The sequence below is a fragment of the Lepidochelys olivacea genome (genome assembly GCF_965140295.1).
Source record: "Lepidochelys olivacea isolate rLepOli2 genome assembly, chromosome: 1".
NCBI classification, from domain to species: Eukaryota; Metazoa; Chordata; order Testudines; family Cheloniidae; genus Lepidochelys; species Lepidochelys olivacea.
This window is the reverse complement of record NC_140411.1, coordinates 275,203,516-275,221,397: the sequence shown is the minus strand read 5'-3', so window position 1 is coordinate 275,221,397 and position 17,882 is coordinate 275,203,516. Positions and strand designations below refer to the sequence as shown.

General features: G+C 45.0%; 1 protein-coding gene across 2 annotated transcripts in view; it reads right to left on the bottom strand.

Moving 5' to 3' along the window:
- CEP290 (centrosomal protein 290) overlaps positions 1-17,882 on the bottom strand; it is a 121,891-nt gene that overhangs the window by 44,327 nt on the left and 59,682 nt on the right. For both annotated transcript variants that reach the window (XM_084640647.1, XM_084640648.1), the window contains 4 exons: positions 16,339-16,454; positions 12,839-12,941; positions 1,412-1,642; positions 123-296 (listed from right to left, as the gene is read on the bottom strand). In XM_084640647.1, the coding sequence (XP_084496773.1) occupies positions 123-296; positions 1,412-1,642; positions 12,839-12,941; positions 16,339-16,454 (624 nt within the window). The remainder of the gene's footprint in view (positions 1-122; positions 297-1,411; positions 1,643-12,838; positions 12,942-16,338; positions 16,455-17,882) is intronic.

Here is a 17,882-nt window from a genome sequence, read left to right as displayed (position 1 = left end):
AGTTGCAGACATACCCTAAGTGGACCTAAGGGGGACAATCTGGCCCTATATATTTATATCTTTCTTCAACATAACAAAATGCAGTTATTTCCATAAGGGTCAAGAGTATCAAGTAACATTACCTCCATGTGCTCCAAGTTAGTTGTTCTCTGGACAAGCAAGTTATCGTTTTGTAGCATATCCCTGTATTTAACAGTTAACTCATTATACTGCTTATTAGACAGTTCTAGCTCAGACAGAGGCACACTGTCATCCAAAGCTTTTTGCAGAGCTGCAATCTTAAAGCTTGCCAGTTCCTATGAAAATAATTATATTATATTGGTTTACTGTATACTTGAAGCTTTTAAATTGCTACCATTCTCCTAAAACACTTACACACACACACACACACACACAGAGCTAAAGCAATGCTTGCTTCTTTTCCAAATACATCCAATACTAATATAAAAATAGTTTTGTAAGGACAATTATTTCACTATTACTTTTAGAACCTGGTCTGTCCCCACCCTTTTTTTTCTATTTAAGAGATAAATTTCAAAATAATTCAGTAACAATTTATTGTAACGAAAGAGAACAGAAAACTGTCTCACAGAGAACAGACATAAATTAAATATGGAACTATAACAATATCAGTTATGCCATTGCAAATCTAGCAGTTTGCCTAGGATGCTGAATACTATGTCTGACAGAACAGGGGTTATGTTATATCTCTCCCTTTTTAAAATCCCAGCATTGATTCTTAATTTTATATATCACCTGTTGGTGTAACATATCAATACCCAGTGCTGTGTTTATTTTTCTTATAACCACATGATTGCTTATTCCTGGTTCAGTTGCATTTGTCAGCTCCAGTTTATCATTTTTGGTACTCTCAAACATATCTTTAAAGATTTAATACTGAGAATCACTTCTTACAGTTTATGATGTTTAAATTGTATTTAAAATTAAAATAATTAGCTGAAATAAGCACTTCTGAGCCTGAACAGTAACACAGGCTGAAACAGAGCAGGATATTCAATGTTAGACATTGTAAACCTGTTTTCCTTTTTGATACCAATTTGAATACTGAGAAAGCTGTATTACAGATCTTCTTGTATACATATTAACATGCTATTTACATGTTAAAATATTTAACATCTAAATAGCAAAGTTCTTCTGACTGGTCAACCAGTATTATGGAAAGGTGTAATCTCTTTAATAATCTCTGATATTGTGCTTCTATTCTTCCAAAATCACAATCATGTCTTTTTTCCAATCAAACTAGCAATAGGAGACTCCAAAATGCCAATTTTAACTTAAATAAATAAATAAAATTCACAAATGTTTCCAACTTGGTGTTCACCTTTCAGAATGCCGTACAATGCAAAATGAATGAAATTTTAAGACAAAAGGTATACCACACAAGCCATACCTTGAATCGCTGCAAGTGTCCAATCTTTTCTCCAACTGCAGTTTCCACTGCTGTTAGTTCAGCCTTTTGTTTCTCGTTTTCTTTTCTAAGGTGCCGCTCCATTTCAAGTAAAGTTGTATACTGCCTTGTCAGTGACCGTTCGTTCACTCTCAAGACTGTCATTTTTCTACTGTTTTCTGCAAGCAGTTTTTTGGTTTCATCCGTACCCAGCTGAAGTGCATCCAGTAAATTCTATAAAATCAATAAAATATTGCTACTATTGTGTTCAAAACTTTTATAGCTTATGGAAATACATGCCAGTAAATAAACTAATCAGAGCTCAGTTCTGCTCAAACTTTCATTGTTGAAATATTTTTTGCTACTTAGTTCTACTAGCAAAAAACATTCTACAACATTTGGAAAAAGAAAAGGAGTACTTGTGGCACCTTAGAGACTAACCAATTTATTTGAGCATAAGCTCTCGTGAGCTACAGCTCACGTCATCGGATTAAGCTTATGCTCAAATAAATTGGTTAGTCTCTAAGGTGCCACAAGTACTCCTTTTCTTTTTGCGAATACAGACTAACACGGCTGCTACTCTGAAACCTGTCTGCTGCTGCTCTACAACATTTGGATAATTAATTGACAGGAATTTTGTATAAGGCAGGCATTTTCTAAGACTAGAAGGACATGGATATTTCTCAACTTATTTCTCGTCATCAAAGGCTGGGTGGGAGAATTATTGTTTTTCTACCCCCTCACTTAACCTGTCAAAAGGGTCTATGATGTGGCTTTTACTTTCTGAATCAAAACATTTTTCTGTTTGATTGTTTTCTAAATCAAAGAAATTTCCCAGTGACACTTGCCTCTACAGAAACTCTTTTACAAGGAATTTTCCAGTTTGAGAGGTCAATAATACTAGTGCTGCATGGGGACGGGAATTTCCCACTCATGGAAAATTTCACATTTCTCAAAAAATAAAGGAGTCAGTGCTCCAGAAGCCCTGAGAATCCCAGCTCCATGGCAACTCATATGGTGGCTGCTGAGGAGATAGAAGCCTGGGAGCTGGAGGAGCTTGGGAAGTGGGTCTGTCATAGTTTCCAGGCTCCTGACTCCCTGTGGGTCGAAACACTGGAAGCCCTGGGAACCCCAGCTCTACTGCAGCCCTCCAGGCAGGCTGCCAAGCGAGCTGGCAGAAAACTAGGCAAGTTTCCTTCAGAAAACTGTCTTATTCCACAGGAATGTGTTGATTTTGATGCATTGTCATTGTCCTGACCATGCTGGAAGACAGACAAGAGGCAACGGATATGGTTTAATTAAGCCGCAATGTTATTCACTTAACATATCTGGGAATACCTGGCAATAAATTGTACAGTGAAGGTTACCATTATTTCCTTAATTGTTTCCACCTACTTAGGAGGCTGCCATCTGACCTCCCCTTTCCCAATTTGGTCCCAGCCAGCTTGTTGCTGAGACCTCAGCACCCACCCCTCATATGAGGTTTAACGGAGGGTTGGAAAAAGCAAGAGGGTTGTCTTCTCACTGTACCAGACTTTAGGAAACCTAACCCTCCCTTTCCTAGCTTCCTCAGAGGATGCTTTCCATTAAATCTACTTCATCAGAGAACTACATCCCCTCTCTACTAAGTACTTGCACTGGACACCTGCCACACGTTACTGAGTAAGTGGCAACACGTTGTCTGAAACTCCTTACCCTACTGGGTCCCTGACCTACTGTGGGAAAGACAAAAAGATAATAATAAAACTATCCCGTCTCAGCAAATTTGGCAGTGTGGGAAAAGTTCCTTCCCAGACCTGAAAGCAAAATGGCTACTAGCATAACATCCTCAGCAGATCATGAAAAATGTGGTCCTACTCTAGTCCCAGAGGTGTTGCTAGCTCATGTTTGGGGAGGAAGGGGGGGAGAGAGAGAGAGAGAGCGTGAGCAGGCTTCTCTGGAATTGCCTCGGGTATAAATACCCCTAACTCCCTCAGGTACCTGGAGGGGCAGTGTCCCTGATCTGGTCCTGCCTCTCCCGGTTCCTCCCAGCTCTGTCCAGGTACATTTCCACCCCATCCCAATTGCAGAGGGGGCCCTTAAAGAAGCAGTAACCTCTTTTCTTTCAGCTGACCCACTGCATTCAGTTGTAGTGAGCACATTTTCCAAACAAAAAAAAAAAGAAGAGGAGGTTATTTACCTGTAACTGTACTTTCTTTGAGATGCGTGGCCCCTATTTGTATTCCACTATGGGTTATCCATGCACACTATGTGCACAGAACTGGAGAATTTGGAAGTATTGTGTTTTTGGTCCAACGAGCACCCTGGCTCATCTCTGTGCCTCCAACCAAGGGGATAAAGGGCAGAGCAGACTGACCATCTCTCCAGTTCCTTCTCCACCATGAATCAGAGATTCAAACCAATGGGGAAGGAGGGCAGGTAGTAGAATAAAGATAGGGACCACACATCTTGAAGAATCTACTGTTTTTACAGGTAAGTAAGTAACAACTTCTTCGAGTGATGGTCCCTATTGTATTCCTCTGTAGGTGACTTAAGTAGGAGGAGGGTGTGAGCATGAAGACGGTAGGGCTGAGAGAAGGACAGCTGTTCCAAAGAAGGCATTAGCAGAGGAGTCCTGGACTAGGCCACAATGTCTCGCAAAGGCATGAGTGGAGCCCTACATGTCTACTTTGCAGATATCAAGCAGGATACCTCCTGAAGTGACACCATGGTCCCTGCTTGCGCTCCCGTGGAACGAGGTGTTACCTCATGGGATGGAAGGGAAGGTTCAATAGTTGAGAATAAAGTAGAATGCAGCCAGAGAGCCATTTGGCGCTCCTCTGGGTGGAGACTGCTTGTCCCGAGTCTTTCTGTTATAGTGACAAATAGTCTCGGGCAGTTCCTGATTGGTCTTGTTCTGTATAGGTAAAAAGCCAAGCAAGGCCCAGTGCTTAATTTTTGCCAGGGTTAACACTGGCACCTCTAAGCTTGGCAGTTTATAGAACCCCACCTCTAGGCTTGCTGCATCAGTTATGAATGTAAAAAATTGCTTGAGCTCTGGCACCTCTTTCATTACAAATTAAAGACCGCCAGGGCCTGTTGGACATCAAGGATGTGGAGTCTCTGATCCTCTGAGGAAGTATGTGGTTTATGGAAGAACACAGGTAAGTGGATCAACTGGTTCAAGTGAAATTCTGAAACAACTGTGGGGGTGAGTTTGGAGTGTAAATGTAACAAAACCTTACTGTTATGGAATACAATGTAAGGAAGATCCAACATCATTACTCCAAGCTCGCCAGCCCTTCTGGCTTAGGTGATGGGTACAAGGAATGCGACCTTCACAGAGAGAAGGGATACGGAGCAGGAAGCTAGGGTTTCAAAGGGTGGCCATGTGAGTGCTGAGAGAGCAAGATGCAAACCGCATAGAGGTGCAGGCTTATGAATAGGCGGAAAGGTTCTGATCAGGCCCTTCCAAACTCTGGTGGTCAGTAGGTGAGTGAAGACCGAGTAACCCTGAGAAGAAGGATGGTACACACTAATCTCTGCCAGCTGGACAGGCCTTTAGAGAAAGGATATAATCTAAAATGAGAGGGATTTCTGCTTTTTCTGTGCCCCAGAAGAAAAACAACTCCACTTAGCCAGGTAACCTCGTCTAGTAGAATCCTTCCTACTATTAAAAGTATGTCTCATATGGCTGCAGAACATGAGCATTTTAAGGTCAATGCTCATCCAAAAACCAAGCCTTGATGTGAAGCAAATGCAGACTGGGGTGCTTGATCTTGCCATTCTGCTGGGTCGGGAGCTTGGGAAACGCTGGGAGAATGATCAGAACTGTGGATGACAAGCGCTGGAGATCTGGGAAGCAAAACTGTCTGGGCCAGTAGGGTGATCAGGTTAATCCGAGCCCTGTCCTGCCGGACTTTGTGTAGAAGTTGTGGCAGGCGCAGTAGCAGAGGAAATGTGTAGTTCAGGTGATCTGACTAAGGGAGAAGTAGAACGTCACCTTGGAAGTGGCAACCAAGGCTCTTGAGCAGTATGTGATGCATTTGCTATTTGTTATGAAGATGAACAGATCCCTGGTTGGGATTCCCCATAGATCAAAGATACTGCATAGTACTGAGTCATGAGGTTCCCACTTGTGGTCAACTGCAAAATTTCTGCTGAGGGAATCTGTGAGCATATTTTGATTTCCGGGAAGGTAGGCTGCTGATGGGGAGATTTGGTTGCTGATGCACCAGTTCCACAAGCTGACCGTTTCTGCACACAGGGAGATGGATCCTGCTCCTTCCTCCTTCTTGATGTGGAAGACAGTCGTAATATTGTCTCACAGCATAAGGACATGGTGAGAGCACATTGTGACAGGTTTCAATTGGTCCACCAAGCCGCTGGGGGGCGATGGGGAGCTACTGCCGCACTGGCACGCCTTGGTCACACTTTTCTGTCACTAGGGAATTAACAGAGGGATGTGCACCAGCCAGAGTCAGTGGCGTGCCCCTCAGGCAGGGGGAGCACTGGCAAGAGTCTGTAGCGCACCCCTTAGGCAGGGGAGTGCTGGCAAGAGTCAGTGGCGTTGTCGGGATTCTGCTACCCAAGGCGAGTTGGTCAGGGTAGGAAAACTCAGGCCCACCCAACTCCACTGTGTTCCAGCCCAGGGTCCCGCCACTGGGTCAGCGAGGAGCCATCTGCAACACGCTGACCAAACAGACCCACCGCACTGTGCAGTTCTGCCCCTGGTCTACTTCCTACCTGGTCTCTCGAGCGGGTCCCTCTGGCCTCTCCAGCTCGTCCGGGTATTCAGCTGCTGGCAGCTCCAGCTCCCCCTCCACGTCAGGCTCACGCTGGCCTGGGTTACTGCTTGGCTCCTCTAGTTCCTCTGGGTACTCGGCAGCTGGCAGTCCTGGTAGCCCCAGTCCTTCCTCCAGGTCAGGTTTCTCCTGGTCCAGGGCCTCCCCTGGCTCGGCAGCAAGGTCTGAAGGGAACAGCCAGCAGTCTGTCTCTGTCTCCCTCCCTGGTGCTGCCCTGACTGGGCTAAGGGCCTTTGTACTTCCTGTTCCACCCCTCCCCTTCTGGGGGTTGGAGTAAGCTTGGTCTTGCCCCGCCCACTCAGGGTCGCTCTTTACCCTCTAGTTCAGAGGGAAGCCACCCTGACTCCCTACATACTCCACCGCTCAAATCCAGCTCCCGACCATCGAAGCCGGCGTCCTCACCCTTCCCGAGGCGGGATAGAAAGTCCACATTGGGGTTGTCCCTTCCCGCCCGATGGCGAATCATGAAGGCATAGGGCTGCACAGCTAGATACCACTGCATAAGCCTGGCATTTGTGTCCTTCATTTTATTCAGCCACTTCAGGGGTGCACAGTCTGTAACCAGTATAAAGGGAGCCCGGAGGAGGTAGTAGCGGAGGGCATCGACCATCCACTTAACTGCTAGGGCCTCTTTCTCCACAACAGAGTAGTTCCGTTCTCTGGGGAACAGCTTCCGACTGAGGTAAACAATAGGGTGTTCCTCCCCATCCACCTCCTGTGAGAGGACTGCCCCAAGCCCTACCCCTGAGGCATCGGTCTGAACGATGAAGTCACGACAAAAGTCAGGGCTGAAGAGTACTCGCTCGCTTACACAGCCGTTCTTTGATAGTTCGATAGTTTGATACTTCTCACATTCGTAAGACCAACACACTCGGCGGGGGCTGTCTTTGGTCAGAAGCTCCGTCAGAGGGGCAGTAATGCTTGCGAAGTGGGGGTACAAACCGCCGGTAATAATCAGCTAAGCCCAAGAATTGATGCACCTGTCTCTTCGTGGTCGGTGCCCAATATTCCTGGAATGCTTGGACTTTCCCGATGACGGGACGTACTTGTCCCCAGCCCAAGGTGTACCCCAGGTAAGTGGTTTCCTCCCACCCGATTCAGCATTTTTTTGGATTGGCCTTAAGCCTGGCTGCACGGAGGTCCCTGAGGACAGCCGTTACTTGGTTGAGATGTTCTTCCCAGTTGCTGCCATAGATGACCACATTGTCCAAGTAGGCCGCGGCGTACTTGGTGTGTGGTTGCAAAATCCGACCCATCAAGCGCTGGAAGGTTGCTGGGGCCCCATAGAGGCCAAAAGGCATCCAGGTGAAATGGTACAGACCTGAAGGGGTGGCAAACACTTTCTTCTCCTTGGACCTGGGATCCAAGGGTATCTGCCAGTACCCCTTTGTGAGATCTAGCGTGGTGATATAACAGGCCTCTCCGAGCCGGTCGAGGAGCTCATCGACGCGGGGCATCGGATAGGCGTCAAACTTTGAAATGGCGTTTACCTTTCGGAAGTCAATGCAAAACCGCTGGCTCCCATCCGGCTTTGGTACGAGGATGACGGGGCTCCACCACTTGCTCTGGGAGTGCTCAGTAACACCCAGCTCCAACATCGCCTGGACTTCCTCCTCTACGGCCTCCCGCATTTGCCTGGGCAATGGCCGGGTTGCCTCTCGGAACACCACCTCGGGTTCATTCTGGATCACATGGTAGGCGAGCGTAGTCCGCCTGGGTTTAGTGGTGAATGTCTTGGGGAACGCCCTCACTAAGCAGAGGGCCTGTTCTTGCTGCTCAAATGTGAGCATTTCTGCTAGAGGGGGCTCACCATTATCTGACTCCTCTGGAGATTGTGGCCCTAGGTCCGGTTCGGGGGGGTATGGGGCAATTAGCAGTCCTTCCCATTCCCTCCAGGGTTTTAAGAGATTTACATGATATATCTGTTTTTCCTTACGGTGACCAGGTTGCTGGATTTCATAGGTGATAGGTCCCACCTGGCGGAGGACCTATACGGGCCCTGCCAGCAGGCAAAAAGTTTTGATTCCTCCGAAGGGAGCAGGAGGAGTACTCAGTCCCCTGGTGCAAATGATCGGGCCTTGGCGCCCCAATTACAGTGCTGCTCCTGGGCTCTTTGGGCTGTGTTTAAGTTCTCCTTCGCGAGCTCGCCCGCCCACCCATGCCAGCCGCCCCTGCAGCTGTAAGATGTACTGTAAGAGACTCTGCCTTGCAGACGGGGTGTGTTCCCAAGTCTCTCTCAAGAGGTCCAACACCCTGCGGGGTCGCCGCCCACAGAGGAGCTCAAATGGGGAGAACTTTGTGGACGCCTGTGGGACTTCTCGAATTGCCAGTAGTAAAGGAGGGAGCAGTTGGCCCCACTGGCAGAGGTCCCGGATGGTAAAGCATCACAACATTCCCTTCAGGGTCCGGTTAAAACGTTCGACCAACCCGTCAGTCTGGGTATGGTAGACCGAGGTCTGCAGTTTCTTAATCCCTAACAGGGCACATACCTGACGGAACAGCTTAGAGGTGAAGTTGGTCCCTTGGTCAGTGAGTATCTCCCGTGGGAGGCCCACCCTGACAAAGATCTTCACGAGATCCGCAGCGATGGTGTGGGCAGTGATACTTCTTAAGCGGACAGCCTCGGGGAAGCGGGTGGCATAGTCCATCAGGACAAGGATGTATTGATGGCCCGCCTTACTTTTTGGAAAAGGCCCCACCAGGTCCATCGCTACCCGCTCAAATGGTAAACCTACGACTGGTAAAGGGACGAGGGGGGCCTTCCGAACCCCCGCCAGCGCTATGTGTTGGCAGTCCGGGCACGACACACAGTAATCCTTCATCTCACGGTGGACACTGGGCCAGAAGAACCTGGCCAGGACCCTAGCCGCAGTTTTTTCCTGCCTTAAATGGTCTGCAGCCGGGATGTCACGTGCAAGCTTCAGGACAGCCCGACGATGAATGCGGGGAACCACAAGTTGGGTCCTGACCTCTTGGGTCTGGGGGTCTTGATCAATGTGGTAGAGCCGCTCGTGATTGAGTTCAAACCTAGGCCATTGGGTGTCGTGCTGGGCATCCACGACTTCACCATCCACCCAGGCCAGCTGCTCATAGGCAAATCGGAGCGTAGGGTCCTCCCTTTGATCTTGGCTAAAGTCCACAAGGTCAGGAGGGGGGCCAGCCGTTTCGAGGCCGTCCTGCCTGGGTGTGGGAACTGGGACAACTCCGGGGTCGGACCTCACGTCGAGGCCTGTCTCCATCTCAGGTGGAGCTCCCTTGAATGCCTCCTCTGTGGGTAGGGATCGGAGCACCTCAATGAAGTCTGGCCAGTTGCGGCCCAGAATAACCGGGTAGGCAAGGGATGACGCCATTGGCACATTCATTAACTGAGTTGCTCCATTCACAGTGATAGGGACCTGAACTGCGGGGTATGGTTTCACATCTCCATGTATGCACTAAATCCGTACCTCCCCAATGGTCCGCTCGATGTCCGGGAGGAGCGCCTGGCGGACAAGGGTCTGCTCAGAGCCCAAATCAAGTAGACCAATAACGTGGGTCCTGGCAACTTCCATGGGCGCTGTCAATTTGGCTGTGGAGGGCGGACAGGCCTGTCACTCCCCGGTGTACACCAGGCCAAAGTTCTGTCTGTTATTACTTGGAACCACTTAAATCCTACTTTTTGTAAATAATAAAATCACTCTTTACTTATTAATTAACCCAGAATAAGTATTAATACCGGGGGGGTGGGGAGAACAGCTGTGCATATCTGTCTATCAGTGTTATAGAGGGCGAACAATGTATGAGTTTACCCTGTATAAGCTTTATACAGTGTAAAATTGACTTATTTGGGGTTTGGACTCCATTGGGAGCTGGGTATCGGAGTGCTTGAGACAGGAGCACTTCTTAAGCTGTTTTTAGTTAAGCTTGCAACTCGTGGGGGACGTGGTTCAGACTTGGATCTGTGTTTGCAGCAGATGAGCGTGTCTGGCTCAAACAAGGCAAGGTACTGAAGTCCCAAGGTGGCAGGGAAAACGCGCTCAGAGGTAGTCTAGGCACATCAGGTGGCATTCCCAAAGGGGTTTCTGTGATCCAACCCGTCACAGACAGTGCCGTAGAAGATGGTGCCATGGTTAGGCGGTGAATGGTCCTCGTCGATGCCAATGGATCATGACATTTGGGAGGTGCCAAGGATGATGGTAAAGACAGATCATGTTCTCGTACCAATGGAACCCAATTTTTAATGGGATTTCTTGCCAAGCCTCTGGGCTGCGGACATACTAAATGCAATTGGGCTGAGGTACTGGGCTTGCTCAGAGCTGAATCTGAGGAAGACTTAGCCTCATGTTTAGGAGAGTGCTTCCTGGGTTCCCGAGAAGATCCTGCCAGGGAGCCTATAGAGGTAATTTTCTGCCACCAGTGTCAGAATTAGCAGGAGGAAGCTCACTCCTTGCTGAGTCAGGCCGATATGTGGGGGCGGGAGGAATTCCCCAGCGTGGGCCTGATTGAGGACTCCTAACCTTTTCCATGAGGTGTTTTCGAAGGCACAGTTTTTGTCCTTTTCAGGTATGGCTGGGGAACGAGCGGCAGATACTGCACCTCACTGCAGTGTAAGCTTCCTAGAGGCAGTATAGGCAGAGCTGGTGGTTGTCTTTGACCAAGAAGGATTGCGGGCAGGAAGCGTAGAGTCTGAGGCCCAGAGTCCTAGGCATAGTCCAGTACCCGCACAGGGTACTGTGGGGGAGTGGGAAGTGTTCCCCCAAAGTTTAATCTAGTCCTAAAAACTGAGAAAACACTTCAACTATTAACTGTACAAGATGCTAAAAACTATTTATAAAGTTAAATCTTATCTTAGGGGATCAAGCTGAAGCTAGGACACAGAGAGGTTCCGACCCATATGATGCAGCGGTGAGAAGGAACTGGAGAGGTGGTCAGTCCACCCCTCCTTATATCCCCTTAGTTGAAGGCATGAGGTGAGACAGGGTGCACGTGCAGACCAATGGATACCACTTTCAAATTCACGGGCTCCAGGTGAATGCATAATCCACAATAGAATACAATAGGAACCATCACTCGAAGGAGAACATTTTGTTGGAAAACTTCGGACCACCTCTAGTCAAAACTTCATATGTATAAACACGAATATTTTAAAATACATTAACATACCGTATATACTTGTTCATTAGCCCATTTGTTTATAAGCTGACACCCCAAGATGGATAGGTAAAAATAGTAAAAACTGTATGACCGTATATTTCAGGGGTTGGCAAACTTTGGCTCCTGGCCCCTTCAGGGTAAGCTGCTGGCGGGTCGGGACGTTTTGTTTACCTGGAACGTTCACAGGCATGGAGCCCCTCAGCTCCCTGTGGCCGTGGTTCGCCGTTCCCAGCCAATGGAAGCTGCAGGAACGGCGAACCGCGGCCGCAGAGAACTGAGGGGGCTCCATGCTTGCAGACGCTCCAGGTAAACAAAACGACAATGTATTAGATATTCAATTCAATGATTTCATAGAGTTTAAAATCATCAAATTTTGGCGTAGCCCCTTTTATAAGCCGCTCTTTGATGCGTCACTTTTTACCAAAAATATTCGGCTTATGAACTAGTATATACGGTACCTCCTCTTCGAACAGATTTATGTGCTAGTGACTCTCGAAATGAAAGATAGCTGGAAAAACAGATTCTTCAAAAGAAACAAGTAATTTTTGGATAGCACTATAAATGTATCAGGTGCTTAAATATGTATTTAAAGATTTTCCAAGAGAAAAATTCAAAATATCCTAATTTCACTGCTGTGTACTCCAGAAATTCTAGAGACTCAGAGTGGGATATTTAATAATTTAGTTACGCTGTAAATTTAGTTACTTCTTTTAAAGAATTTTTACCTTTTCCCTATTACCCACAAGAAAGAGACCTAAAATTCAGGCTTTTGCTTGTGCTACAAAGGACAGAGGATTTTGTCTTTTGGGGGGTTTTTTATGACGCAAGTGAAAATGTTCAGAGAATGAATGTTCTAGCTTTTGGATATACATTTAGGTCATAGTTGCTTCAAAAAAACTTTAAAAAATCAGTCAAGGATCTACAAAAATGATTGCAAGTGATACAGTGGGAGACAAGCAGTCTTCTGAATTTCATAGTCTGATATAGTGCTTAATTTGTGCCAGGAATTGCCAAGGCTAAGCCCTGCTAGGCTTGGCAGTTCATAACCCTGGCACCTCTGGGCTTACCGCGTCAGTTATGAAAGTCAAAAATTGCTTGAGCCCTGGCACCTCTTTCACTACAAATTAAGCACTTGCTCCTAACATAATACACTGGGTCAAATTCAGCCATGATATAAGCAAGTATGACATCACTAATTAAGCAACAAGAACTTGCAGCCTCTTAAGGGGCTGAATTTGGCCTATTATTATACTATCCATGCCAACAGTTTAAATACATTAAATTAATAAAACACAATGTGCATAAATAAGATGAACATGTGAGTAATATTACAATTCAAGATAGTGTAGCTGTAAGTCATACCACACTCTAATTTCTCTCTCCCCGTGTGCCAAGTAAACTTTGGACATTTTTTTACTCCTGCATTAAAAACTCTAAAATTGTGAAAAATCTAACACATTTTCAAGCAAAGTTAAACAATTGAAAAAACAACAACAAAAATATCCCTGCTTACATTGTATTCCTTTATTTTCATAGCATCCTGTTGCTTTTGATCTTCTAGCTTCTTCCTTTCTTCTTTCATTTTTTCAGATTCTGTTTGCCAACTTTCTTTTTCACTAAAAAAAAATATATTTAAATAAAAATAGTTCAACGTTTTCATTCAGAAATATGAAATATTGTAAAGATTTTTCAAAACTGTTTGTAAATCATGTTGCCATTATGAAATCTTATTAACTGAAATATGATATTTTACCATTAAAACATTTTTCAATTTTTTTTAAATGAGTTTGGAAAACTCAAAATTAACTTCACTATTAAAAGTTATAACTGTCTTTTGTAGTCTGTGGTGAAGAATGCATACTAGTCTAAATTTGAAAATATGTTATTAAGAGAAAAATTCCATCAAACGTGAACATATGAAGTATGAGATACTTCTTGCAGAAAGCCCAGATCTTCCTGTTGTGAAAAAGGAGATGCAAAAAGGGTGCCAGCCTTCTTACCAGACTGTTACCCTGTTATGATCAGGTAAGGGAATCCTTGTGTGTTTTCCTTCTGAAGTTTATTAGATCAGCAGATTTGAAAAGATATTTGAAGTGACTCCAAAAGATTCCAAGGCTTGTCTACAGGGCCCTGAAGTGTGAACTGCAGCGCACACTAAAGTTTCGCTCTGTAAGTATCCCATGTAGACCCTGCTAGAGCAAACTAAAAGGTAACAAGTTCACATTAACACAATCCCATTTGAAAGCTATCTATTCACGCTAGCATGATTCACTTAGGGCTGTCACCGAGCAACACTTTAGTGGCCACAGCAACTCACTTTAGTGGGCCCTGCAGTCTGCACTGTGTGGCCAAGCCCCCACATCAGTGAGGAAAGTGTGGTCTGTTGGTACTCAAGAACTGAAGAGACTGGTCTATCCTTGGGGAAGTTCTCTCATACAAGTTTCAACTGGTTTGGGGAGATGAGGAGGCTCCTATAAGCAGTCCAGACTCTAAAATGTTTCCCTGGTCACAGTGAGGTTCTGTGGGCTGGGAGCAGTTGTGGGAGAGCTTCTCTTCTTTGGCTCCCAAGAGGGTCTCCTCGCAGACAGACTACATCTACATCTACAGCTTCGCTTCCATCATGATGGGGAGAAGGAGGAAAAAGGAGAGAAGAAATTTGACAGTGGTTCTATCTGAGATGCAGAGGCCTGGAATCTTTGCTCTCTTAAGTGGGTGGCAAGATTCTGCTCACTGCTACTTCAAAAAAGCTTTTACAGATGGAATGATCTTGTCAATAATTTTGTAATGATACAGAGTTTAGTTGGAAGATGCCAATTTATCGACCGCAAAACATTTTGTGGAAATATCGTGTGTTCAGCAAACTTTCATTGAATCACAGTCAGGTTTCCTGGCAAGCTCCTGGGTAGCTCAGGCTTCCAGGATCTGCGGCAGCTGTGCCATAAAGAGTGCCCAAAGGCTGAGGTTACTACGCCTTCCTGGGTTCACATATCCAGGGAAGCTCTGCCATACAAATTGGAAGCTCTGTAATAGTGGGGCTGCCTCAGAGTCACAGACCCTAGAAGGCAAGGGTCCTTGGCTCCACCATGCAGACTGCCCCAGGACTAGAGACCTTGGACTTCTAGTATCTGTGGCTCCAAAGTCCCTGCCGTGGTCCTGGGAACCTTAAAGATTTGGGAGGCTCATGAAGCAGGGCAGCCCTGGGGGCACTAGCTCAAACCAGGGCTCTCAGGATTTCCCAGGTCTCTGCTACACAGCAGAGTGCCTGGAAACTTTGGAAGCTGTGGAGCCCCAGCTTGAACCAGGGCTCTCAGGGCTTCTAGGCTGCCTGCTTCATGGCAGGTGACTTCCCAACCATGACAAAGTCCTGAGGCTTCCTCCAATTCCTACTGGCGGATGTGGGGGAAGTCCAGGTAGTGCCTTGCAAGCAGGGGAGCCAGCTGCTCTGTTTTGTTTCAGGAAAATCTAAATGAAATGGTTAATTTTTTTCTTGAAACAAAAACTTATAATTTCCTTTCCATGAAAATTTAGAAATTTCCAGTTTTTGTTCCAAAATGGAAAAAACACTTTCAAAATTTCAGAATGCTCAATGGAACAGAAATTCCAAGTTTTGACCAGCTGTACTTGAATGCATCAGGGAAAGTGGGAGCACTCAATCACTATTTTTTTGCCTGGCTGGAGGCAGAGACTCTAGTACATAGGCAGAAGAGGTGTGGCCAAATCCCAAGGTCCCATGCGTAAGATTATCTGCCTCTTGTACTTGCAGGAATAGAGGTGCAACCCAAACGTCACAGACTGACACAAAAACAGGATCCAGAAACTGCTAGTGAAGTTAGTCAACAAACATAAATCCCCAGAAAACAAAGGAAGCTCTTTTGTCTCAGAAGCTGCCCAAGTGAGCCTCCAGGCCTAATTCAATAGTGAAATATCAATCTGGGCAGCCCCCAGAACTTGGAATCCAAATTAAGAGACTCGCGTCGGGGTGGCTCTACCAATTTTGCCGCTCCAAGCAGCGGCAGAGCTTCCGCCGAATTGCCGCCACGCGTGGAAGAGTGGTGGAGCTGCTGCCCAAAAGCCACTGCGGCTGGAAGAGTGGCGGAGCTGTCGCCAAATTGCCGCCGTGGGACACTGACTGCTGCCCCATTCTGAATGCCGCCCAAGCACCTGCTTGGAAAGCTGGTGCCTGGAGCCGGCCCTGACTCGCGTACATTCTCCGATCTAAACAATTTCTGTCTTAACCCTCTGGTGGGAAAGGAGAGGAATTGGCTTAGGAACTGGCTTTACATGAAGGTCCAGAGACACCCCTGGAACTGACATCTCCAGTCTGCACTTGTGATCCCTGGATCCAGAGCAATGTTTCCTCTTCCTCGTTTGTAATAACACTGGGTCCCTCAGAACAAGATTTCCTCTGAGCTCCAATTTTTCCTACTCTTATGCCTGAAAGCAGAGAAGACTGGAAGTGAGGCTTCCACAAATGTCAGGTACAAATGACAGGTTTCAGAGTAGCAGCCGTGTTAGTCTGTATTCGCAAAAAGAAAAGGAGTACTTGTGGCACCTTGGAGACTAACAAATTTAGTTGAGCATAAGCTTTCGTAAGCTACAGCTCACTTCATCGGATGCATTCAGGTACAAATGAGTTTCCGGATGCAGATTCAAGGGAAGCTTGACAGAGTCGCAATTTGCAGATTTCCCTGGTGCTAAAAATGATTTCTGTCACTGTGAAAATTGTACAGGATAGTTCTTGCCACAAAGCAGGCAACAAAATGTGAGCGCAACAGACACTGCTTTTCTAAAAGGTTTTTGAAGCACAGCAGCACCAAGGGGAATATACAGAGGCCACCTAAAAGAAGAATGATTATTTCACACAAGTCTCCATGATGCTAATAGAAATAACAACTTGAACACAGTGGGGAAATTATTAATATTTTCTCTTATTTAAAATATTTAAAACACTTGGAAAGTTTAAGGTTTTATCACCCTGACCATTTCAAAAGGAAGACCCCAAAGGATTTGTACCTTTGATATTCCTTATATAGCAAGCCTTGTTGATGGCGAATTACTGCAAATTTTCGCTTATATTCTTCTACTGCTTCTTCTAATTTCTTAAGTAATAGTTCTTTATTTTCTAGTTCCTAATGATCATTTTCAAAATAAAAAATAATGATATAATTAACAATGTATGCTTCAAATCTGAAAATATTCATCAAAGTCATCCAATGGTCATCCAATGGTACTCTCTCATGTAGACCTTTGCGCCAATGAGATCAATGCATTGAAGAAACAGAGCCTGCATCTTTATGCTAAAACAACATATCAAAAACAGTCTAAATAAAAGTAATGTTTAAATATTTGTAAGTAATAAATTAATAATAATTAATTTTACACATCACAGACCAAAAGGAGTTGAGAATTACTTGACATTTTGGGAGTTGTCCATACAGACTACTAATGAAACTGCACACCTGGAAAATGTTAAGTATTTCTCCTACTGCCAAATGCATTCATATTTCATAACTATACAATATAAACAAATCTTTTCTGATACAAGCAAGCTGATCGGGGTGATGATAGGCACACATCTTATTAGTTATGTTTAGTGTGCCTGTTTTTAAGTCCCCATCCTCCCATTTATATTTTGTGTGCTTGTTTTTTAAGTCCCCATCCCTCCATTTATCACTTTATCTTTCCCTTCATCCCAGCAATCAACAGTTTTAATTCAAGCATATTTATGCCCTTCTTCTCAACATTCAGACCATTCCCCCCACACAAATGAGCAACTAACTCACATGAGAAATAAAATAAGTAAACAGAAGACTACAAGGAGCTTTGCACAGAAGAAGTGTGTGGCAGAAGTAGTAGAGAATTCAATGAGGATGCATGACTTTGCCGACCAGTTATTCAGTTTAAAAAAAAAAAAAAAAGCAAGAGAATTCTTTTAAACAACATAACCCTTACATATTAACTTTTGTGTATTTCTTGATAAATGCCTAATCTAGAAAAATAATAATTACAGGTTTCTAAAAAAAAAATGCAAAAGCTACAAAGGCTATAAACACTTTTTCATGACAGAACATACAAATATTTTCAGTACTTATATATTTATTCCAGCTAGATTCACTCTGGCAACTTTCTGGGGGAAAAAATCTTCTAATATAATCTTGGTAAAACTATATTTATGGCATTCTGGTAATGAAGAAATTGACCCATAGCAAGCAAAGGAAATGGCTTTCTTTATAAATTCACACAAAAGCCCAACTTCCCACTGGCCAAATTAGGAAGATTACATCCCTCACCATTTATTTTATGCTTGAATATGGTCTCCTAACCTTCTGTACTAAAATTCTCTATATAAAACAGGCATGGGAATTTAGATGAGAAGAACAATAGAATAGACATTTTTTGTTGATTGTCCTCTGGCTTTACAAACATTAGACTTTATGTAAAAATGTAAAAACAGTCCACTCCTTTCCATACATGCTTTTCTCTCAAGTGTATTGTATAAAGTCTATTTGTGATGCTGGGAATGTATAGTTGTTTAATAAACTCTTTAACATAACTCA